Source organism: Aspergillus puulaauensis, chromosome 8 (genome assembly GCF_016861865.1).
Source record: "Aspergillus puulaauensis MK2 DNA, chromosome 8, nearly complete sequence".
In the NCBI taxonomy this organism is placed as follows: Eukaryota; Fungi; Ascomycota; class Eurotiomycetes; order Eurotiales; family Aspergillaceae; genus Aspergillus; species Aspergillus puulaauensis.
The window spans coordinates 1,844,350-1,867,653 of NC_054864.1; the positions used below are offsets into that span (position 1 = coordinate 1,844,350).

General features: G+C 50.3%; 8 protein-coding genes across 8 annotated transcripts; 6 read left to right on the forward strand and 2 right to left on the reverse strand.

The window, feature by feature from the left end:
• Positions 1–162: 162 nt before the first annotated feature.
• APUU_80681A (PaaI family thioesterase) lies at positions 163–1,277 on the reverse strand (the record flags this gene model as incomplete). Its single annotated transcript, XM_041696988.1, has 10 exons — positions 163–232; positions 286–364; positions 459–477; positions 545–591; positions 656–727; positions 792–834; positions 885–950; positions 1,076–1,088; positions 1,153–1,193; positions 1,251–1,277. 10 exons carry the CDS (start codon positions 1,275–1,277, stop codon positions 163–165), a joined length of 477 nt encoding a protein of 158 aa, XP_041562564.1.
• Positions 1,278–1,541: 264 nt separating this feature from the next.
• On the forward strand, positions 1,542–3,114 carry TFB2 (TFIIH/NER complex subunit TFB2; the record flags this gene model as incomplete). Its single annotated transcript, XM_041696989.1, has 3 exons — positions 1,542–1,665; positions 1,733–1,820; positions 1,890–3,114. The coding sequence occupies 3 exons, from the start codon at positions 1,542–1,544 to the stop codon at positions 3,112–3,114; spliced, it is 1,437 nt and encodes a 478-aa protein (XP_041562565.1).
• An 814-nt stretch (positions 3,115–3,928) lies between these two features.
• Positions 3,929–6,959, forward strand: APUU_80683S (AP-2 complex subunit alpha; the record flags this gene model as incomplete). Its single annotated transcript, XM_041696992.1, has 4 exons — positions 3,929–4,380; positions 4,438–4,772; positions 4,825–6,752; positions 6,801–6,959. The coding sequence occupies 4 exons, from the start codon at positions 3,929–3,931 to the stop codon at positions 6,957–6,959; spliced, it is 2,874 nt and encodes a 957-aa protein (XP_041562566.1).
• Positions 6,960–7,126: 167 nt separating this feature from the next.
• APUU_80684A (YggS family pyridoxal phosphate enzyme) lies at positions 7,127–7,945 on the reverse strand (the record flags this gene model as incomplete). Its single annotated transcript, XM_041696993.1, has 1 exon — positions 7,127–7,945. The coding sequence occupies one exon, from the start codon at positions 7,943–7,945 to the stop codon at positions 7,127–7,129; it is 819 nt and encodes a 272-aa protein (XP_041562567.1).
• A 1,722-nt stretch (positions 7,946–9,667) lies between these two features.
• Positions 9,668–10,015, forward strand: APUU_80685S (uncharacterized protein; the record flags this gene model as incomplete). The annotated part of the gene is made up of 1 exon (XM_041696994.1): positions 9,668–10,015. One exon carries the CDS (start codon positions 9,668–9,670, stop codon positions 10,013–10,015), a length of 348 nt encoding a protein of 115 aa, XP_041562568.1.
• A 696-nt stretch (positions 10,016–10,711) lies between these two features.
• Positions 10,712–14,149, forward strand: APUU_80686S (histone deacetylase hosB; the record flags this gene model as incomplete). The annotated part of the gene is made up of 1 exon (XM_041696995.1): positions 10,712–14,149. One exon carries the CDS (start codon positions 10,712–10,714, stop codon positions 14,147–14,149), a length of 3,438 nt encoding a protein of 1,145 aa, XP_041562569.1.
• Positions 14,150–15,338: 1,189 nt separating this feature from the next.
• APUU_80687S (uncharacterized protein) lies at positions 15,339–16,632 on the forward strand (the record flags this gene model as incomplete). Its single annotated transcript, XM_041696996.1, has 3 exons — positions 15,339–15,729; positions 15,852–16,362; positions 16,416–16,632. 3 exons carry the CDS (start codon positions 15,339–15,341, stop codon positions 16,630–16,632), a joined length of 1,119 nt encoding a protein of 372 aa, XP_041562570.1.
• A 2,977-nt stretch (positions 16,633–19,609) lies between these two features.
• Positions 19,610–20,910, forward strand: APUU_80688S (uncharacterized protein; the record flags this gene model as incomplete). The annotated part of the gene is made up of 2 exons (XM_041696997.1): positions 19,610–20,703; positions 20,760–20,910. The coding sequence occupies 2 exons, from the start codon at positions 19,610–19,612 to the stop codon at positions 20,908–20,910; spliced, it is 1,245 nt and encodes a 414-aa protein (XP_041562571.1).
• Between the last annotated feature and the right edge of the window lie 2,394 nt (positions 20,911–23,304).

Below are 23,304 nucleotides of genomic sequence, written 5' to 3' on the forward strand. Positions count from 1 at the left end.
GCCGGGAGCCTGCCTTTAATTTTATGCATTCCAATTTACAAACTCTGGTTTTTAAAAAAAAAAGTTCTTAGCGTGCGCATTTGTATATCTATATATATTTGGTATTTATTTAGAATCGTCGGGGTCTTCATGCGCGCAGTCCCCATATGCAAAAAAAAATTCCTACGATGATTTGCGCTCATTCAAATCCTCAACAATATTCTGAGGGTCTTTCCAGGCAAGCGCGACATATCTATTTGTCATTTGTGTTAGCACTGATCGGAACGGTCTCCCAGTATTACATACTTAGTGTGACTTCCCCTGGCGAAGATGTCGCCTTTGGGACTCATAAACCTGATTGAGGTATACGCAAGGGTCTTGCCAACTGCAGATCAGTTAAAAGGCAGATTCTCATTGAATGGAAAGGCTGTCGACAAATGCTGTTGCAGTGTTTCTGCATATAACACCTGGAAACATACATTTATCACAAGTCACCTCCTGCAGTGGAGTTAGCCATATGTTGATTAACTGGATATGGGTGGGTATGTGCAGGGTTTGGACGAACCGCCAGAATCTTATCGCCGACCTTACCACCAGAGCTGAGATATGTCACTGAAGATCGTTAGGTGTATTTCGAGATCAGCCCCCAATTGGGTCAAGCTACATCGCTACTCACCATTTAGATCGGTTGATACACCTGTAGCATATAGCCCCCGGGATGCGACGGCCAATGAGCCACCGAGATCGACTTAAATATCCAAATGTCAGAGAGATTTCGGGAAAGGGAGGATAACGCCTTTGGCACTACTTACCCATACTGGCGATGGTACCACCATGGAGGATACTCAAACGGTTCTGGCATTCTATGAGTCATCCTGTCCCGTAGCATAAGATAGTTGCCATACTGTATGTTCCTTTTGGATATCCAATTCGAAATTCACAGTCCCAGGCTTTGCAGCAGTTACCCGGAGCTGGAGACATACTGATTAGCACATCGCGATGTTTATAGCCGACACTCTAGAAGTGACGAGAAGGCCCGAGAGATAATGGCTAGGCAAGAGCTGCCCACAATCTCCAGCAACGACTGAATACATACATTGTCAAGTAGACTGTGGCCGGAATGAGTTCTGCGTTAGCAATGGCTGGTCTTATCACACTGGCTGTACTACCTACCGAGGCTCTAGCCCCGAAGTGGCCCGGAATGATTCCCAAACCTAGTGCATTGGTTAGAACGATTAGACGATAGCAATATGAGATACAAAGAGACTTACAGATCTGACAAATCGCAAAGCAGTCATTTTTTTTTTTGGTGATATAATCGGGCCAATTGTAGAGGACGAGTACAAAATCGGGAGATGTACAAGCCGGAGTACTCTGTATTGCTGGGTGAGATCATCGCCGCGGACTGCGCTTTAGGCCGTTTGGGCCGCCGGAGCAATTATTCGTACCCTGCTTTGGCCTCATTGCTTTTGTCTTTCTTCTCTCACTCGCGCTTCTTCTCCGTCGTTGTCGGCCGCATCATGCTCCAGAGGTGATAGCGCATATTTGCTTCCGAAGGCAAAATGGCGGCGGCCCCGTCACGTCCGTTTGATTATCTCGAAAGCCTTCCCGGAACGGTCTTCTTCAAGCTCTACCAACAGCCCTCTACCGCTCTTGCTATCTTCAGGCGCATGCTGCCTGACCTGGGTACGTAGATATGTTATGGTCGGCCATTCCTTTTCGGTCCTGGTTAACCTTCCATCTGCAACGATAGCAAAATGCTTCGTGATGGCGCTCCTCTATTTGAAGGATCCGCTTCCAGCGGCGGACTTGGAGATTTGGGTGAGATCTGAGAGCTTGAAGTGAGTCATGCACCTTTTAAATACAGTTGTTGCAAATTTGCGGACAGCTGACCGATTGTTTGTGTCTAGGGAACGGGATAGCGCCCTTTCAATCCTAGGAAGACTACACATCCTTTCGAATACCACAACTGCGGCCAACGTCCGCGCTTACATGGTCACCGACCCATTCGCAGTTTCACTTCGGCAAGCTCTTACAGGTGCTGAAAAAACACAGTCGTTTGGGGTGCTTTACCGATTATCAGATGCGGAGAATGTCTCGATCTCGGATCTTGATGACTATGCGCGCCGACAATGGGAAGGGGTGCTTGGTTATATGGTTGGCACCAGTGGGCTCGGAATACAACGCGATGCGAACCTGAGTAAAGGCGTTAAACAACTTTTACAGGCCGGACATCTGGTGGAGATCAGAGATCGCCGCGTCGAAATTACTCAAGACGGATTCGCGTTTGTCCTTCAAGATGTAGGCACCCAAGTCTGGCATATCTTGATTCTATACGTTGAGAGTGCGGAAGCTATTGGGATGGATAGTGTTGAAGTGCTTTCCTTTGTATTTCTCCTCAGCAGTCTGGAACTCGGCAAATCGTACGAAAAGAAACATTTGACATCGAACCAACTTCGCACTCTAACCGATTTAGCGGATTTTGGCATCGTCTATCAGGATTCTCCCGAAGCGAGCCATTTTTATCCCACTCGTCTTGCGACCACCCTTACATCGGACTCAAGTGCGCTGGGAAATCCAATAGCCGGCACACTCTCTGGCCCCGTCGGGGCCGACTCTAATCAACCTGGCTCTGGATTCATTATCATTGAAACAAACTACCGACTTTATGCATACACATCTTCACCGCTTCAAATCTCTCTTATTGCATTGTTTACGACTCTTAAGTATCGTTTTCCTAACCTAGTTACGGGTAAGGTCACTCGGCAGTCTATTCGCCGGGCAATTGAAATGGGTATCACGGCCGATCAAATTGTTTCATACCTGGCTACACATGCACACCCGCAAATGCGCAAGCACAATGCGTCTCGGTCCACATCCAACCAAGCCGGTATCCCGCCATCGGTCCTTCCGCCTACGGTTGTAGACCAGATTAGGCTTTGGCAGCTGGAGCGCGACCGTGTTAGAGCCACGGCCGGCTTTTTGTTCAAGGATTTTGTCAGCCTGGCCGAATACGAGGCCCCGTGTCGGTACGCTGAAGAGATCGGGGTGCTTATATGGAAGTCTGACCGCCAAAGAAGGTTCTTCGTGACTAGACATGAACAAGTTGCGGCGTTCCTACGAAGCAGGAAATGAAACATTTCATTATCATACCATATTTACGGCGTTGAAGCAGAATTAGTTGATAACATCTGCCCATTCTATCTATGCATAGCTGCGACTGGGCGTTTTTGGGATTCGCGGGACACATTGAAAATAAGGGTTTTCAGGATTCATAGGATTGTAAAATAAGAACAAGATGAGAAGCTATCATCAGTTAAAGAATAAGTCTCAGTGATTCGAACACTAGTAATGTATCTACAGGGCACTCCGAAGCATATGCGCCGCCGCAACGTATCAACAATAATCCGTAGATATCCGGCCGATCAACACCGGAAGTGGCTCGGCACCCAAAAACGGGGGATGCTTTGGAGCACTCCTTACAGCAGCTGCAGTTTGTCCGTCTACGGGATGTTTAACTCTCCGGGTCGCACAATTCCCCGAGTTTGATCCCGGTGCCTCCTCAAATCTCTCCTTGAGTCCTTCCTATTCTTTTTGGACCCTTACTGAGTTCTCCACTCAACGTCCCGATTGTTGTTAGCTCCTGACCGGCACCGAAGACACGCTTCCCTCTAACTTTGCGCCATGATCTATGCGCCATAGAATCCTAGCGCCCAGATACAACCTCCGTAAACGGACAGACGGAACAAGTGACAGGACATGGTTGCATGACATACCCCTACTGAGTGTACACTCGGACGCGGTGTGAATACCTACTGCAGACCGCAAAAACAAACCGCATTGCCTCCTTTTGCATTACACTACGGCTTTTCAACCTTATCTATCCCCCCGCACCGAAATATTATCTTCCTTCCCGATTCTGCAGTGACGATAATATAATATAATCAAGATGTCTTCTATGCGGGGCCTGGTTCAGTTCATTGCGGACCTGCGCAATGCCAGAGCTCGTGAGCTGGAGGAGAAACGGGTGAACAAAGAATTGGCCAACATTCGGCAGAAATTCAAGTCTGGGAGTCTCGACGGATATCAGAAGAAAAAATACGTGTGCAAGCTGCTTTATGTCTATATTCAGGGGTACGATGTTGATTTCGGCCACTTGGAAGCTGTCAACTTAATATCATCCAACAAGTATTCCGAGAAGCAGATCGGATACCTGGCAGTGACATTATTTCTTCATGAAGAACACGAGCTGCTGCATCTTGTTGTGAACAGCATCCGAAAAGACCTGCTGGATCATCATGAACTCAACAATTGTCTGGCTTTACATGCGGTTGCCAATGTTGGGAGCAGAGAGATGGGTGAAGCCCTCTCAACTGAGGTTCACCGGCTGCTAATATCTCCGTGAGCAAGATCGCCCCCCTGTGACTATTTCACCCGTGTCGCTGATATTCAATATAGTACCTCAAAAGCGTTTGTGAAAAAGAAAGCTGCTCTTACCCTCCTCCGACTCTACCGAAAATACCCTAGCATTGTCCAAAATCAGTGGGCAGAGCGTATAATATCTCTGATGGATGACCCAGACATGGGCGTTACTTTATCTGTAACATCGTTAGTTATGGCGTTGGCGCAGGACAGGCCAGAGGAATACCGAGGAAGTTACGTCAAGGCTGCTCAACGGTTAAAGAGAGTCGTTGTGGATAATGACATTGCACCGGACTATCTTTATTACCGGGTCCCCTGCCCGTGGCTCCAGGTTAAACTTCTGCGTTTGTTACAATATTACCCCCCATCAGGTAAGATAAGCCCCGCCTTCGACCTGGGATGGTGTAAACTAATGCAGCGTAGGGGATAGTCATGTCCGCGATATCATTCGCGAGTCTCTCCAGCAAATAATGCAGATCGCAATGGATACACCGAAAAACGTGCAGCAAAACAATGCCCAGAATGCGGTCCTTTTCGAAGCGATCAATCTCCTCATCCACCTTGACACTGAGCATAACTTGATGATGCAGATATCCTCACGCTTAGGAAAGTACATTCAGTCGCGCGAGACGAACGTGCGTTACCTCGGTCTAGAAGCTATGACGCACTTCGCAGCCAGGGCTGAAACCTTGGACCCGATCAAGAAGCATCAAAATATAATTCTTGGCTCACTTCGGGACCGAGATATTAGCGTGCGTCGAAAGGGTCTTGACTTGATTTACAGTATGTGTGACTTGACAAACGCGGCACCGATTGTGAACGAATTGATGCGGTACCTCCAATCAGCGGACTACGCGATACGGGAGGAGATGGTTTTGAAGGTTGCCATTCTCACGGAAAAATATGCCACTGATGCGCAATGGTACATTGACGTTACATTGAAACTTTTGTCTCTTGCTGGCGACCATGTCAACGATGAGGTATGGCAGCGGGTCATTCAAATCGTGACGAACAACGAGGAACTCCAGGCATACGCTGCGCAAACACTTCTTACATACCTGAAGAGTGACTGTCATGAGAGCCTGGTTAAGATTGGCTGCTATGTCCTCGGTGAATTCGGACATTTGGTGGCAGACAATCAAGGATCAAGCCCCATAGAGCAGTTCCTCGCTTTGCAAGCTAAAATGATGAGCAGCACAGACAACACCCGTGCTATGATCCTATCTTCTTTTGTCAAATTCGTCAACCTTTTCCCTGAAATCAAGCCACAGCTCCTACACATATTCCGGCTATACAGCCACTCACCAGACCCTGAACTACAGCAACGCGCTTTTGAATATCTGTCGCTGGCGACACTTCCAACTGACGACCTTCTACGAACCGTTTGTGATGAGATGCCTCCATTCTCTGAGAGAGCTTCGATCTTACTTTCCCGTCTCCACCAGAAGACGGCCGGGACAACCGATAAGAAGACCTGGGTTGTAGGCGGCAAGGACGCCAATACGGACAGCACAGAGATATTGATGGCACAGAGCACGGGTCTTAAGCGCACTTTTACTACAATTGTGAACGGCACACGGACAGGAACCAACGGAACAACTGGAACGGCGAGCGCCTCAGGGGACTTAGCTGGACTCGATTTGAGTGCATCGTCCACGCCACCACCGCCTACTACGAACATGGCCAGCGCCGCAAATCTTTCGCCAGACTGGGATATTGGATACAACAGGCTGTACTTTGCTGATGAAGGCGTATTGTTCGAGGATGCCCAGATCCAGGTTGGCGTGCGGTGTGAATTCCGGGGCCATTTGGGAGTGCTGAAACTCTACATAAGCAACAAGTCGTCTTTCTCCATCGGATCCCTAACTACGACTGTGGATAATCCATCTGCCCCGCATCTAAGGGCTGATTCCAAGAGTCTTCCAGAGCCTTCAGTTCCCGCAGCTGGCCAAACGCAGCAAACCCTTTTCTTCGAAGCTAAAGGCCCATTTTCTGACGCACCTACGATTCGTATCTCGTACCTTGCGGGTGCACTACAGGCTTACACTCTGCAGCTCCCGATTCTAATGCATCGGTACCTGGAGCCTTCAAGCCTAACGGCAGAAGATTTCTTCAAACGGTGGCGGCAGATTGGTGGCGCTCCACTGGAGGCGCAAAACACGTTCGGGCTCGTGCCGAAGGCAGGGCCCGTCAGCGAGAGCTTTACAAAACGGCTTGTGGAACAATTTGGCTGGAAGCTCCTGAGTGGCGTAGATCCGAACTCAATAAACATCGTAGGCTGTGCGGTGTATCACTCTGCGCAAGGAAAGATCGGATGTCTTCTTCGATTGGAGCCCAACTATGAGCGGAAGGTAAGTTACCTGTTTCTATGAACCAGGACCACACTGACATGTCTCAAGATGTACCGAGTAACGATCCGAGCCACACAAGAGGGAATACCCCAAGCGCTGGCGCGGCAGATGGAGCAGAGGCTATCGCATGGTCCGTTGTCAGACAGGACCTATATTCGCGAAAAGCCGCGAGCGGTTAGCCCTAGCGAGGATTATATAGGCTACTAACACTGCAGATAGTGTCCCAATGCCTTTTTTAACCTTACTGTCCTGTACAACTGCATTTGGGTAGTTTGGTATTGTATTTATTGATATTAGTTGGAGGACATAATGTTTTGAGCATGCCACGGAATGCAAGCCTGTCTGTGTAGTAATACACTTGATTCATCCACTTATCAAACAACCTTAGCTTGATCCTTGGGTGGTCTGTCCCCAAAAATCGTCGTCCCGACACGCACTTCATCACTCCCCAGCACGATTGCCCCTTCAAAGTCTTCACTCATTCCCATACTCAATTCCAGTTGCGCCTCATCCCCCTCTAAGCCTAGCGCCCTAACCACGCAATTTTGTGCCTCTTTCAAAGAGATAAAATCCTCGTTCTCATTCTCCGCTGTTGTCGCCTTGGATCTCGCAATCGCCCCAATGGTCATCAGCCCCTGCAGCCTCAGCCGCGGACATTTCTCCCTAATGAACCGACACAGCCCAATCGCCCCGTCTTCAGGCTCCACACCACTCTTATTGTCTTCACCAGATGTGTTAACCTGCACAAACACCCTCAGCTTCTCCTCCCCACCTAAATCCGGCTTCCTCTCCCCCCACCCTTTATTCAACAGGCCCGCTTTCTTCTCACTGTCCACGCTTTCAACCGCCCAGAGCGCTCGCGTATCTCTGGCCAGAGAAACACATTTATTAGACTGCAGCCCACCGATGAAGTGCCATTTTATTGTAGGTGGCAGGAGTCGTGCTTTCTCTTGTAGTTCTTGGAGGTAATTTTCGCCGAAATGGAAGTGGTCTGTTGGGTGGTTGTGCAGCGCGAGAATGTCAGAGGCAGGCTTGAGCTTCGAGACGGCCACGAGGCGCACGGGGGGTTCTTTTGCGGGGGAGAGTTTAGCGGAGGCTGTTTGGATGCGAGATGTTACGGAGGCAAGGTTTGAGACGAGCGTAGCCGTTCTGGTGGGAGATGGGGTCATTATTGTTGTTTCCGGTGACGACATAGCCTCTATCAACCCTGGGGTCCGTTTAGGATGAAGAGAGGTGGGCGCTGTGGGGAGGAGGGGGTCTGCTGCGCTTTGCTTGTAAAATTGTATAGGTGAGGGGGGTGCGGAGGGGAGATGGAGAAATTGGCGGTGGGAAAGCCGAGGCTGTTCCGTTCCGTTGGAGTAGCAGATTGGACTATTAGTTGGTATTTCTAGGGCTGCAATTATGGTATGTGGTATAGAATTATTATACACCTCAGTAGGAGTAGAATAGTACTCTGGGTCTATTATGAGCAAGGTACGTCTATATCATTAAGCTTTGAGAAATTGCAGCTGTCAGTCAGTGGTTCTCTTAACAGCCACGTGACTGAGATCTGGTCGGAGACGCACTAGCCCCAACAGGCTAGAGCATCGAGCCAATCCCCGATCCGGAAGAACATCTGGTCCGCCGGCCTCTCCGCTGCACCGCCTGCACGGCCTGCACCGATCAACATTGAGCTCATCATCACTCGATCTTTTGGGACGGGAACCAGTTTTTTGACGAAATCCCCAATCCGTGGCATCTTTATTGGGCAATCCCGCCTGCCAAGCTCCGCCCAACAGGTTGTGGGTTGCAAAGTGTACGCAAGCTACCAGTGCCACTGATGTCGAAAAGTTAGAATTCTGGAGAGGATGAGCGGTATCACAATCGGGTGTCTTTGACTCTTTGTGGCTTACTGGCTTTGTCGCAATTCCCGACCCGCTTCAATGATTCTTTTTTTGTCGGCGGGTTGAGCACCTACGGAGTAAGTCTGTAAGCCCAAACTTGAAAGCGCCTGATGAAACCTGTAATGAACGCTGTACAGCCATTCATCCTGCGGCGCCGAGAGGAACGCAAACCATTGCGACCTGGGAGCGACAAGATAGGATTGGCCAGCCCAAATAAAGAACAGGATGAGGAGTAAAAAATAGCCTGGAACCCTGGCCCGATCGCACAAATCCCGATAGATGACCAATTCGCCGTTGGGGTCAGTCGGTGTCGACTCGTCGGCGGTTCATGGACTCCACCAAAGCGCTTCGGTGTTCTGGAGCTGACGTCAAACACTCGTGGTCCTACACAGTACTGCTATATAGCCAGGCTTGCGCTCTGCGAGTCTTTCACTTCAGAGCTACAATTTTCCCCGTCTTTAGAAACTTCCTGCTGGGCCGGATCCTTTATTGGGCAGTCTTTGTTTCATTCGCTCTACTTCCTCTCCCAACTTCACATCTCCTTGTTCATCTACCGCCTTATATCTCCCTCGCTTTGATATAAAGTGCCCTCGGCATTCCTACACACCATCATACCGGAAAGTTTCCATATTATTTCATTATATTTAAGCTTCTTTCGCTGCTTGACAGCATATCGTCAAAATCAACCGGACAGTCCTGGAGACATATCGACATCCCAATCTATACAACAGTCACGCAACTCAGTTTGGCAGACTGTAGAATCAAACTCACCACATAAGATTCTTTCATTGATTACCATTTTCGATTATCATTATTATTTTTGTGCATTCAACTATTGCACATAACCTCTTTCCAACCACGACTGAGACCTTTTGCTGGTCTACCTCAATTGCCGGAACCCAGCGGAGGTGATCATCAATCTTGCTTATCCGATCGCCGAACAACGTCAGCGGCGTCCAAAAGAGCAACGATAGTCACGACAACTCAACATAAAAAAAGAAAGAAAGGAAAAGAAAAAAAGACATTATCAAAATGTGCCGCCAATACCTTACCCTCTACAACTGGTGCCAATGCGAAGTAGACTCTGGCTACCAGGCGTGTGGCACTGGCCAGCCGGACCCAGAGTGTGTCGGCACTGGCTTTGAGACGGTCACCATGCACTGCTTTTGTGAGAAGCACGCGACAAAGAAATTCACTACAGAGAAGAAGCACGAGAAGCACCAGAGAAAGCAAAGCCGCTCCTCACGCTTGTCTATCACTAGCAATTCCTCCCGCAATTCGCGGTACTCGGATGCCAGTCTCGTCCAGGTGGAGAATGACCCCCAGCAAGCTCCGAGTTTGCGGCAGAGGTGGTACCGCCGGTGGTCAGGAATTTTCTGAGCCCCTCCACTCGTGAAATGAAAGCCATTTCTTCTAGAGTTATTTTGATTGCATATTTTTGGTGTTTAGGTCTTTGGGATCCGGCGTTCTTTGGGGGTCTCAGAAGCGTCTTATCATCTGCTGGAATGTTTGGTTTTTATGACATGTTATGACCCATATACATAGAAGCTACAAAGAAAGATTGTTATACTTCGTACTTCATATTTTACACGTAGTATTTGATATTTTACATTGCGAATTTTACATGCATGATCCCGCATGTCGGTGATTGGTTGATGTAGTGTAAGGTGGTGTACGCCCAGTAAACTATACAGATAAGGAAGTAGGTATAAGGAACTGGTGGAAGAACAATCAGCATACCAGGAAGAAATTCTTAAATTAATGTAGCATTAAAACCCACAGTACACTCCAGATCAAACATGAAGAAGAGATAAATTGAAGAATAAGAAACAGTTGAAGAATGAGCGATCGACTGCCCCTTGACCATTTTGAGGAGACGGTTGCTATTAGTAGTTTCTTGTGATTGTTATGATTTCTACTTCACCACTCCTCCTTGTTTCTCCCTTTTTACTACATACCCACCGTTGTCCTCCTATATGCGCCTGGTCGCACTCTTGCAAACACTGTCGCTGATTGCACTCTGCTCGCCCTCAAATTTTACTGCAAAGACATTCAAATGGGACTGACTTCTGCGCCATGGACCCCTCCAAGTCATTCACTGCAGCTCCCACCACCAAAACCCCCTCAAGAACGCCTCCGCGTCCTCCACCCCCCATCGATCCCTCCATCTTTTCCGACCGTCTGAATGATCCGTCGCTTGCTGCGATTCCCGCTCCCGTCTCTCCGGGTGGTCTCTGCCCCTCGCTTCTATCGCCGTCTGATTCTCCCATGCGTTCGGGCATCCACCCAACACAGCAACCGCAACCCCAAACACAACCAACTCCCCGACGTATTCCAAGCTCCAGTTCATTGAGGGATGAAAGGCGCAAATCTACACCTAATCTGAAGAAACAATCTTCCACTGCCTCGCTTCGGTCTAGCCAACCGGGAGGCCCTGTCTCTCCGCGGCCTAGTCTGTCCCGTCGCTCATCCTCCACTCTTGCGACGTCACCTACCGCAGCTGCCTCACTCAGCGCCAGCGGTTATATAATGTCTTCTAGGAAGACTTCGTTATCTGCAGCGACGGAACAATCGGTGCCAACTGCTACTTCCATCGCGGCCGATCACTTTAAGAAGGAAATCGACCACCATCAATCGACCGATCTGCAATCGCAGACCTTAGTTATCATCCACGATGCGTGTTATGGCCATCGCTTTTCGCGTCCCCGCGCCTCTCGTGCCATCCTGAGCTCGATTGTCGAGCGACCAGAACGTGTTCAGGCTTGTGTTGTAGGCATATCTGCTGCGTATGTTCGACTTGGCCGCAGATATACTGGTGGATTGTTCGCCCCTCATCCCGATGTGAACCTTCACCAGCTTCCCGTTCCTCCGTTTCAGATTCGCAAAACATCACGTACAATGGCGATAGGCTCTACGGCCGTCACTCATGTGCATGGGACTAAGTGGATGGAGGACCTCAAGTCTATGTGCGATGCCGCTGAATCGCGGCTTGCGTCGAGCGGCAAGGAATTGGTACGGCCTCGCAGCAGTGGCAGGGATAGCGCGACCGGGAAATCCCCTGCGCCTGCCTTCCACGAAGGGGATCTGTATTTGTGTTCAGAGTCTTTGAACGCATTTGAAGGGGCCTTGGGTGGAGTATGTGAGGGAATAGATGGAGTGTTTGGCCCAGGACCCACGAAACGCGCATTTGTTTGCATTCGCCCTCCCGGCCACCACTGCTCGTCTGGTCATCCGTCCGGATTTTGCTGGATTAACAATGTCCACGTAGGCATTTCTTACGCCGCAATGACCCATGGTCTGACCCACGCTGCGATTTTGGACTTCGACCTTCATCATGGTGACGGCTCGCAGGATATCACTTGGGAACAGAATCAGAAAGCATCCACTGCGCCGCGAAATGCAGCTGCTCACAAAAAGGCCATGGTAGGGTATTTTAGCTTGCACGATATAAATTCGTACCCTTGTGAAATGGGCGAACCGGAGAAAGTACGCAATGCAAGTGTATGCATCGAAAATGCACATGGGCAATCTATTTGGAATGTCCACCTAGAGCCGTGGAAAACTGAGCAGGATTTCTGGGAACTTTATTCAACCAAATATATCATTTTGATTGAGAAGGCTCGTGCTTTCTTGAAAATGCAGACTGATCGCCTGGCAAGTGTACCCAATGGTCCTCCGCCTAAAGCTGCAATTTTCATTTCTGCCGGCTTCGATGCTAGTGAATGGGAAGGTTCAGGCATGCAAAGGCACAAGGTGAATGTCCCTACCGACTTTTATGCTAGGTTCACGGCCGATGTTGTGCGCATGGCAGAGGAGCAAGGACTCGGCGTGGATGGGCGGGTCGTCAGTGTTTTGGAAGGGGGCTACAGCAATCGAGCTCTGACCACTGGCGTCTTGAGCCACTTGTCAGGATTGGGAGATAGCACGCAAAATGTAGAACCGGCTGGTGTTGACCAGATCAATCGCCTGGCAACTGAAATGACGGATCGCCTTGGGCTGTACGATACGACACCTGTTCCCAGCCAGAAACCTATTTTAGCGGCCGCCTATGATCAAGAATGGTGGTCCCCCGCCCCGTTGGAAGAGCTGGAGTCCTTGGTCTATCCACCACCCCCTGCCAGCAAGCCTCGGGAAAAGACAGCGCCGACATACTTTGCTCCGACCCAGTCGTTTGCCGCAAAGGTTGTCCCTCCAAGTAGAGATCGGAGATCCACCGGTTCACACGCCAGCTTAGATCTGGAGCCATCCCCACTACCACCGGTGGGCTGGGCGGTGGCTGCCCACGAGTTATCCAAGGTTCTGATACCAAGTGACCGTCAAACCTCCAGCTATAAACCCGAGCAGCTCAACGCCGAAGCATCACGCTTGAGGCGAGAACGACATGCTGCTACCACCGATGCTGCTCGTTCGATGGCAGGAACGCCGACTGAATCAGCTATAGGCGAAGAAAACAAGATGAAACTTCGCATTAGGAAACCCAAGGCTTCGCTACCGAGCACACCTAGGCCTGAGACTCCAGCACGCCGAACCAACAGGAACAGTCGCAGAACGACATTTGATTCTCCTGGCGCCCTCCCCGACCCATCTAGTTCGCCCGGACCCCGTGCGTCACGTAGAAAGAGTGCAACCTCGACAAACTCTGAGCAAGATGGACCGGCTTCGAGACCGGTGTCACAGGGCTCGGTGACTTTACGCAAGCCAAGCACATCCCGGCCTGGGACCCCGAGACGCGCAGCAAGTCCAAGGAAAGCACCGCCCGTGCCCCGCGTTCCGTCTACGGTCCTCACTGCTATGACCCGGGAAGACCAGCCCGTTACATCAGAGCCTCCACCCAGTGGCAGCGAGCATGTGCAGGATGACATGGACACTTTGACGGCTGATGTCAAAAAGCTGAGCATTAAACTGAAAGTGCCTACTCCGGAGGAGAATGCGGCCCGAGAGAGGAAGCTGACAGAAGAGGGCAAGCGTAAGCCCCTCAAGGCTCCCCCGAAGACGTCCCGCTCTCATAGGAAAGTGTCAGCGGGCAAGAGACCGGTTCCAAACACTACTTCAAAGGCGACTTCTCAACCTCCAGCTCCTTGCAGCTCCCACGACGAGCCTCCGCTTCCGGACGTCTCTAGGCAGATGTATACCGAGAAACAGGATCCAAAAGCTGCCAAAAGACAGGTGGGAAATCCCCTTGTAACTCCAGACGCATCATCGCCTATCCCATTTGAAGAAAACAAAGAACCAAAAATTGAGCCTGCCGCCGAAGAGCATCGTTGGAATCCGAACTCAGTTCTCAGTGAGCCCGGCGCTGGCTCTTCTGAAACTGCGTACGCGAGCATTTCTCCGCCTTTGACCCCGGGAGTGGTGGGTGACTCTGTAAGTCCAAAGTCTATGGTGTATTCGGCTCCTGCGTCCGCGGCAGTGACTAGACATGGCCTCCCGGTATTCATGTCTCATGGCCCGATTCCTTTTGCACCGTCGGACTCCACTAAAGAAACCGCTGAATCGAAACCCGAGTCCGCCTGAGCGAAATATACTGGTCGTTGGTGATTTGGAGTTGGGGTTCTGGTTGTTTTTTGCTATTCTGTTCTTGTACTCTGGGACTTTTATTTGATATACCCCCCCCCTGTTGGAGTTCCAATTTGTTTAATGTGGATAATATTGAAATCCGTATTGCGTTGTTCACTGTCAATGTTTATTCGAATGGATCATGAAGTCAATTTGCTAGTTAAAGTTTTGGCGAATCTCGCCCACAAAGTTATTCCCTGTCTGGGACGTCCCTCTGTACACAGCTCATCCAAGCTCTTTCTGGGGCTCATGTGAGCCATACACTAATATTTTACATAACTACAGTTGTATTTATAATAATACAAACACCTAGTAAGTGCGTAAATATAAGACCTCCGATTACTTGGGTTGATACTCGATGTTTTGATGGCAGATATTCACCAGTCCTGGTCTTCGAACCTCCATAATGTTGTCTCGGTATCAACGCCCCGGGCTGAGACTAGGTTGAATGTGACCGGTCCTTCATGCTCTAATGACATGGTTCTGAAGATTTTCTCCCGAAGATTGGGTAAACCAGGTGTCTTATTTGAGCATCAAGCGAGCATTGCAGAGCTGTCTTGTATTATATTGATCATGTTGAAAGAATGCCAAGAAGAGGATTGCGCGCCTGCCTAAACGAGGACCGCTAGGTATATCCTGTTGATGGAAGGTGTACGGGTTATCAGCAGAGATTCACCCCCGGCCAGTCCACTATTTGATCATGAGTAGATGCGCATTGCAGGAAATGACAGAACTCGCATTTGAGTCCGTGACCCACGATGATTCATTCCTGGACATTGTGGAGTCATTTTCGGATCTGCTGTGGACATTGTCAGTGAAATACGGGCTTGGAAGGCGGATCGCGCCAATGAGCTGACTTGATCGCGCATTGTGAGTCAACGAGTGGATTTTTGCGCTTCCGTGGCCGAGAGCTCGGACCAACTTAATCCGGCTCCGACGCGGCCTCGCGGTATCTCTTATCTGTCCCCGTCCATCCCCGCTTGTTCTCGTTCTGGAGGCTCCCTTTCCTTCTATTCAGAATCAACGTTTCATTGACGAGATCCGCGAGCATTGGACCGACGTTGCGACAAAGTCTGCGAAAATAACCACGGTCTCTGCACTCTCCCGCATTTATCTTCGCCACAGATCCTCCGCCGCGCCCTTCACTATGGCAATCCATCCCAGTTTCCCATCGCAAGCGGACGTCGGGGGGCCGTTGTCTTCACAGCAGGCGCAGGCGATATCGGCTTGGACAGAACAGGCTGCTGCTTCTTTGGGGGATTTGAGAATTACGGACTCAACGCCGAGGAGCGAAGGAACCGCTGCGCTACGGGGAACGTCTGTCTCGTTGTCAATTCCTCTGGATGACCATTTTCCGGCTACAGATGCTAGCCCTAACCCGAGAGTTAGAATCGTGGATCAAAACCCAGAGGAGTCCCGAAAGGTGCCGGCCATCACCTTCCGACGTCGCGAACCGCTCCGTCGGGACAGTTTGAAAAGACGCGAGGCTCTGTTGAAGGGAAAGGATGGCAGTCGTCGCAGACAACGCTGGGAGAATGGTATGTCGTAAGTGGCTGAAGATGATGTATTCAGGGTAGTCTCCTATACTGCCATCTTTATCCATATTCTCTCCCGTGTTTTACGGGCTTTAGAACGCTGACAGGTCGTGCCTCGTTCAAAGATCGCCTCTTGCATAACCCATGGGCCGAACCGCCATCCTCTAGGGACTGGATGCCACATCCCACTCACACCCGTCATGAACCTATGCCATACTTCCTGGCGCCGCTTTGGGATAAGCATTATGCGCACCTTGATCGTGCACCCAAGCAGGGACAAGACGCAAAAGCCGAAAGATATCATATTCCGAAAGAACTTCGCTTGAAGCTGAAGCAAGCTCGTGCTGCACGTGGTATGCTGCAGGACCTGGAAGAAGATATTAGGCAGTTCATTGAACGGTGGAACCAGAGACAACTGGTACGCCAGAAAGACGGTCTTGCCGATGCACCGTCGTCGTCCGACGAAGACTCGGAAGACGAAGTCGTCTTTGTGGGACGAAACGGACAGACGCATGACTCGCCTGATCGCCGAACAAAGCTGCAAAGTATGCGCGAGACGATGAGTTCGTACAATGAGCGTGACGGTGAGAAGATGGTGTTTGAGAGTCTTGTCGATGACCGCGCAGCTGGATTTGGGTAAGTTTTCGGAAATGGTAGCACAATACTCTCCTACTTACGTTAATTCGCAGTCGCTGGCTCGTCCATTCTATTGCCTCCTACTACGGTCTCCACACATGGTCTGTCACTGTTGGAAGCCCCGCTCGACGAGAAGCCTATGTTGGATTTTACCCACCTTCTTCAGGAAGTCGCGCTGGCTTGCTTTCGCATCCACCTAAAGGCTGCCGTGAGGAAACAACGATCCAGCCAGGAGAGAAACTGCCGAGACCGCTGTGGTCACAGGTATGATTCTCCTGGACGCGAGACTCGGAATCGTCTACATTTTTTGTAAATGGTGCATACAACTCTGTTGTTTATAGACTCTAGACTGGCTCATGAACTGCAACCTGGTCTAAACAGATAGAAGCAGAACATCTCCAGTCTCAAGGTATGATCGTAAGATAGAGGTCCAATTGATGCCCTGTGTTCATCCAAGTGTGTGCTGTTGATACTGGAATGTGCAGACGTCTGAGTACATGTCAGATTCGGTCATCCCCGCCCCCTGGGCCACCCGGGAAGGGGCACCGGTGTAGACTGCAAAGCGCAAGGGATGTCGATTTTGACATCATCAAGTACCTTACCTGTGTTATTCAATACATTGAGGACGAGGGGCTACGTTAAGTGTGTCGTAGTTGGTTCTCATTCTCGAGCCCTGACGTATCCAGTAATCTGGTTTGGGCTGGCTGGTTTCCTCCAGTGATCTTCCTGGTTTTCTCACGGCGCTCCTTCAGAGAAGAAAACTCTTTTGGATGACGTACGAGTGGAAACTATTCAGACTTCCCGATATATCCAACACAGTCTTATGGTGAACCCGCATATTCAACCACGCCTGGTTGGTCTTGTTTGACATTGTCAAAATGGCAGGGAACAAAAAGTGCCTACCTTTATCGATACAGTAATTCCATTATCTATAGTTAGGTAAGTGTTTCGGTTTGCCAATCATATAGTAGTCATGGTGGTATCTTAGCCCAAACACCGTGCGTCTGGTCCCGGTTCTTCGTGGGGGTCCGCAATCCTGTGTTGAACAATCATATTCATGACTCGTCGATCTCTGCTCTGTGCATACGGAGAAGATAACCTGACTAAAAAGGATCCATCCAGAATATGCATGGATGTCGTGGCCTCAAGAGGCCTGGGAGAGAGCACGGGGTGTCATAAAATCATGGTATGGACAAAGCCAGAAGCATCGCCTCCTGGCAGCCGGGTTTCTGGTTCTAAGTTCGTCCCGTTCATTTGGAGGCAGCTGCAGTATTCCGCAAATTTCAAGAGTAGGACAGCGGGTTCTTGCTTCTCTGGATAGTACTACGTCGTAGTTAACTGGCCAGCTCATTGGTTTTGGGCTGGGGTGGAGGGTTCCTCGAAGGGCTAAGAGGGTAAACAAGTATATCTGGTTGATGATCGTTGGACAGAAGGTTGATCTTTTGGTGATCTTTCGGTGGTTGCATGGCTGTGGAGCTGGGGCGGGTTGAGACTGGAAAGTTGATTGTGGATAGTTGTGGCTGGAGTGAGTTGTAAGTTGTAAGTCTGTTGGAGGAGAACGGTGTACGTAGTTCGTGGACACAACCGATATCGGGCCAGGAGCGGGAGAGAACCTCAGGCGTCCAATGATACCCAGAGTGGCAGAGATTGAGCCTGGGAGGTGTTTGTGAACTGGTCGGAGCCGGTCCGGTCCGTTGGCAATCCATGGTCCGCGACAGGCAAGCCCAGTTCTTGTTCGGCCGTTAGGCGTTCAGGCATCCATCAAACGAAGCTGTTCTGACTCCCAGACAACTGGCTATATACCAAGCCTCGTTCTCCTGGCGTTTCGCCCAGGCCAGCGCCACTGGGTAAGGCGAGCACCTGTCAGCTGCCTGCCCGCCTTTCGTTCATCAATTAGGATCCCTGGGGCTGCCAGTGCATGTGAAGCGGCTGGCCGGACTGGAACACAGTTTTTTTTCCCTGTTTTCCCCTGCGGGACGCGACCGTTCAGTTCGGGATGGAAGTTGGAAAGAACCATGCCACTGCTCGCTCCCCGAAATACCCCGCTGGGGTGTCGCCTTCGCGGGAAATCATCGTAAAAGGATGAACCCTACTGGCCCTTGGCAAGCCGGTCAGCCTTAATCCGAGCCACTATCCAAACGGCTAGGTATGGGATGGATGACAGCGGGTTGGGGCTGGAGGACGAGTTCGTGGTATGACTGTACGGCATGAGATCATGAAAATGGCCCGAGAAATTACCATTCACTCTTGCCGAATTGTACAGTGGACAGTGGGCACCACGGCAGTCTGGAGCTGTGCTCCTCTGTAGTTGGATAGTGACCAGAGGGCTGGTACAGGGTACAGGAACTACTAAGCTTATGTGTCTCATTCATCCCGTTGTTCCCTTTATTGGGCATCGAGGACAGACAATCAAGGAAGGATAACCAGTTAGTTACCTGACTACTGCCGGACTAAGAATTCCTCTCGCACTCGCACGAGGGAGCAATAATTGAATGCAATTACCAGCCAAGTCAGCGTGGCCGACGTGGCTCCTGTCTTTCTCAGTCTCGCTCTCGCTCTGCATTCTCCTTCGTTGCCCTCCGATACAACAAACATCCTGCGCCACTCCCTTTCCCCAGTCCTGCTTCTTCCTGCGTCTGGGTGAAATTCTGGATCTGACCCTTCTCCCGGGTTCGTCATCTGCTATGCTCCCTGGCCCCTCGCATCCTCACATCGCCCATTCCTCGCTTTCTCTGCCGGCAATAGGTTGCCCATCTGCTCGAATTTATTACTATTACTCTTTCTTGTTCTCCCATTTCCCTCTATAAAGGTTTTATAATTTAATCCAACTCCTCTTTAGTCGCCCTGCCGTCGTATGATCGGATTATTTACCCTCTGCCCCCTCGCCCCCAGGTTGTGGTACATACTCTATAGTCCCTCTTGGGTCTGTCTAAGTGGTGCGACGACAAAGTCAGGCCTGAGACTATGACTTAAACACATCTTACCTGTGTATCTCCTCATCATCTTCTTCTCTTCTCTTTGCTTTTTTTCATTTATTTTTTCTTCACTCCTCTTTTAGACAAAATCATACAACATCCATCTTGGGATAGTGATTCTTTCTCCCAATCGGGCAGCCTGACAACACACCCGCCGACGACCCAGAGTCCAGCCCAGCAACCCGTCATCCCCAAAGGACAACAACCCCTGCGAACAGACTCCGCTTGCATTTACATACTTTTGGCATTCTCTCTATTGTACTAGCGCCATCATGGGGTCGTACAGGGCAACATCCTGTCCAGATGCGACGGCAACCTTGCGGAATCCAGCCAGCTCCAGCTCTACGGACAGTGAGGCTTCAGATCGGTCGAAGAGCACAGCACCAACGATCTACAGTGAGCCCATCTCAAAACTCCGAGCGGAGGAGATGGATCTTTACGACGATGATGACACCGACGAGGAAGACGACGTAAACCCTACAGCCTCTGCTTCAACATTTGGATCAACTGACACTTCAACGGACGACGATGAGATTGACAAACTTCCGCTTTATGTGGTGACGGATCGCAAACGCGATATGTTTTTAACAGATGCGATGCCATCTAGCTCCTCAACTTTTGGCAAACTTTTTCCTTCTTGCCGGAGGTTGCTTATCCGCCATGACGATGCAACACTCGACGGCAACATGAACCTCCGTGTGGATACCATGGTTCCGCACCGTGCTGGCTACCAACAAGACGTAATCCTTTTTCATCTACGCATGTATGACTTGTTCACCAGAAAGTTTTCCTTTCGTCGCTATTGCCGGGAGTCGGGCCGCGAAATTTGCCATTCAGAGAGGAGGGCAATATCATCAAACTGTGACAAGCCGGCGATGCTTCAACGCTCGTGGGGTAATGTGTTGGCTAGTCTACGACCAGGATCGAGCGGGCTCGGACCCCTGTCAGGCGCATACCACAAACGACGGGGATCTGAGCAGAACAAGGTGTTCGAAGAAGATTTCAGCGGATCCAAGAGTGGCATCGATCGGCCGGCCACGCTCGCCGATACCGTCATGATGGAGTTTTCGAACTACGCGCATGTAGAACTGAAGCGGAGAGGTGCCGGCATGACAAAGCGATACGAGTATGAGTATTGGGGCACAAAATACCAATGGAGGCATGAGTCACGGAGAGAGAGCGATCTGCGTGAAGTCTCCTATCACCTTGTCAACATGCGGACATCCCAAAAGGTTGCCCATATCGTCCCCGAGATCTTGACTCCGATGGAAGCGATCGAGGAGGAGAGCAAGGGAGGCTGGATCCCCCCCTCCTCGATGTGGATCAGTGATACCTCTGCGTATAAGAACATGCATGACGTTGCCGAGTAAGAGCGCTGTGCCCAAAGATTACTACGCGAGAATTGAACTAATTTGCATGCAGTGTGATTGTCGCCACAGGCCTGGTAGCACTGGTCGACGATTGCATCCGCCGGCGATGGCACCGGAGCGGTCCTTCCCAATTCATGCTCCCGATGAGATCTTCCTTCTCAAAGCCGAAGCGACTTCTTGACGAGGTGTTCCATCGATCCTAAACACACAACAGACATGCTGCCACCCTCAATAGGCACGTCACACCTCAGTCCCTAGCTCGAGGCGTCGTGTTGTTTTCGGTGGAGATCATGGTGAGTAGAGGCAAGCTAGCATCTACTATGACGTCGAGCTAGTTCCCACTACTTGCTCCAACGTGGTTCTTGTTCCGCTGGATACACATTATCGAGCTAGTTCTCGACCTAATGACTTTTGTTGTCACGACTACGGATGCCATGGACCTGTACTTTTTTATTTCCCCTCGTTTCTTTTTACTCAGTTCTTTAAATACTTGATATTACCCCGTGGGTGGATACTCCTGGGCGGTTAGTCGGGAACTGGAAGTCCAATGGTTTCGGCATGACTTGCAGTGATGTGCGCGACAAGTCCATGAGGATCACGGTTTGACCTGCATGAATTATGGTTGGATGTCCTTCTCAGCCTTGCCTTAGTTTCTTTGTTTTCCCTTAATCTTTTTCTTATGTGGCGATTTGAGCGCTGTTTTCAAACTGTTGGCATTGGCATTATTGATTGGACCATATCACTCGGCGCATCTAGTTAGTTCATGTAGACGGGTGTTTTGGGATGCATGTATATGATGATTCTAACGGCTATGGGCTAGTTCTGCAGATACTCAGCTCCATCAGGCATGGATGAGATCAAACACACAAAAAAAGGATATGAATTATACATTTTGAATAGATCACTGACTGACCTTGACAACTCGCGTGATGGTTGTGTTGTTCCTGCCCGACTCCATCCCCTGTCTCCGCCCCATGTTAGCTTCCACCGACTCTTATTGGGCTTCTGTCGCCTAAATTACTGACGAATCGGGAGTTGTGATTGAAGATATATTCTCATAAGGAATCACTGCTGTCCAGATATGTCGAGTATGTGAGGGATCGAGGAGAGTGCTGCGGCTGCTCCCAGTTAGGGTTGTATATACCATGCCTGGATAGTTCTTTTGCCTCTGCGGAGAGCAAAAAAATCAAAACAGAACAGAAACACTAAAGAAAGCAAAGCAAATAGCACTGCCATTCTTCTCCAGTAGCAACAGCCAGAAATAAGCTTGTGCTGTTGAAGCGGGGCGGATCGAGGCTCGTCCCAGAAAACGAGAAGGCGCGTAGAATCACCTGCAGCTTTCCATCTCTCCTCCTTCCTCTCCCTCCCCCTCTTTCTCTCCTCCTCATCACCCCCTCTGGTTGGCATCATGCTATCAATCCCACCCCCCTCATGCAGGTTCACCATATTCCCGGTGCCGTTCCAGTTTCCTCTGTTTCCTCTTTCACCGTTACCCACCACCCCACCATTCACCTTGATCCAGACACGCGATGAGGAGCAATGCACGTATTAATGCCCAACTACCCGAGCTTGGAGGCGACGAATCACTACGACTCTAAGCCAGGACTCGATCAAACTCAATCCCACTTAGCGGTCTTTCCCTTTGCTGTCACTCTTGAAGATGCCCGGAAACGAGCTTTTGAGCAAGACACCAGCTTCATCGCTGCTCGTCTCGTCTGACCTTTTGCTTTGTCCTCCAGCCCATTTAGCGCCCTCGGCGGAAATGACCCCTGTTGCCGCGAGGCAGTTCAACCCAAGCGATCTAAAACAGAGCCCCTGGTCGCTTACACCCTGTAACCCGCTTCCGAGAACCAATTATTCATGCAGAGCGGCCTAGCTCTCCTGGCCGTTTCGGGGTCCAGGGCTGAGGGGATCGGAACGGCCTTGAGCTCTTCCTTGTCCAGATCGAATATTAGATTGTTTTTAATCGTTGTGATGAGCTGGCACAATCGCATGGGCCCGCTTCGACCTCTGTGAGTGGCCCAAATCATCGATATCAACATCAATTCGTCGCTTTTTTCACAATTATATGGACCAATCTCCGCTTTTGGGCAACTAAACCATTCCCCTCAATGCCCCTCCATTGGTATCGACCATTATTCCTTTCTTTCCTTTTTCCCCTTTATGCTTCAGAGCCACGTCCATGATGAGGCAGCCTAGACCCTGTTCATACCCGATGCCAGCTCGTTCTTCGCGGGAAAGGGAAAAACGTTAGTGGCTCGAGCCATAATGATGCGAGCAATTAAATTAGAGCACTGAAATTCTAAACCGAATGATTCGCCCAAGCCGTTCCAGAATAACCATTTATCAACCCCCCCCCTGTACAGCAACGTCACTCTTGTTGCTGCCCTGTTCCCTGTCAACTCAATGGATCTCTCTAACCATAGCGGGGACTAGTGGCCCTTCTTTCCCGAGTCTTTGGCGTTTCTTCAAAGCCATCTTCTTCGTCGGCGTGCGCCGGCCCGTTCCAGCTTGCAGCCTCAAGATGATCCGCAGGTTCTCCATGCTCTGGCGCTCCTCAAGTGGGGAGTAATGGAGGGGGGTAACTTGCTGACGCC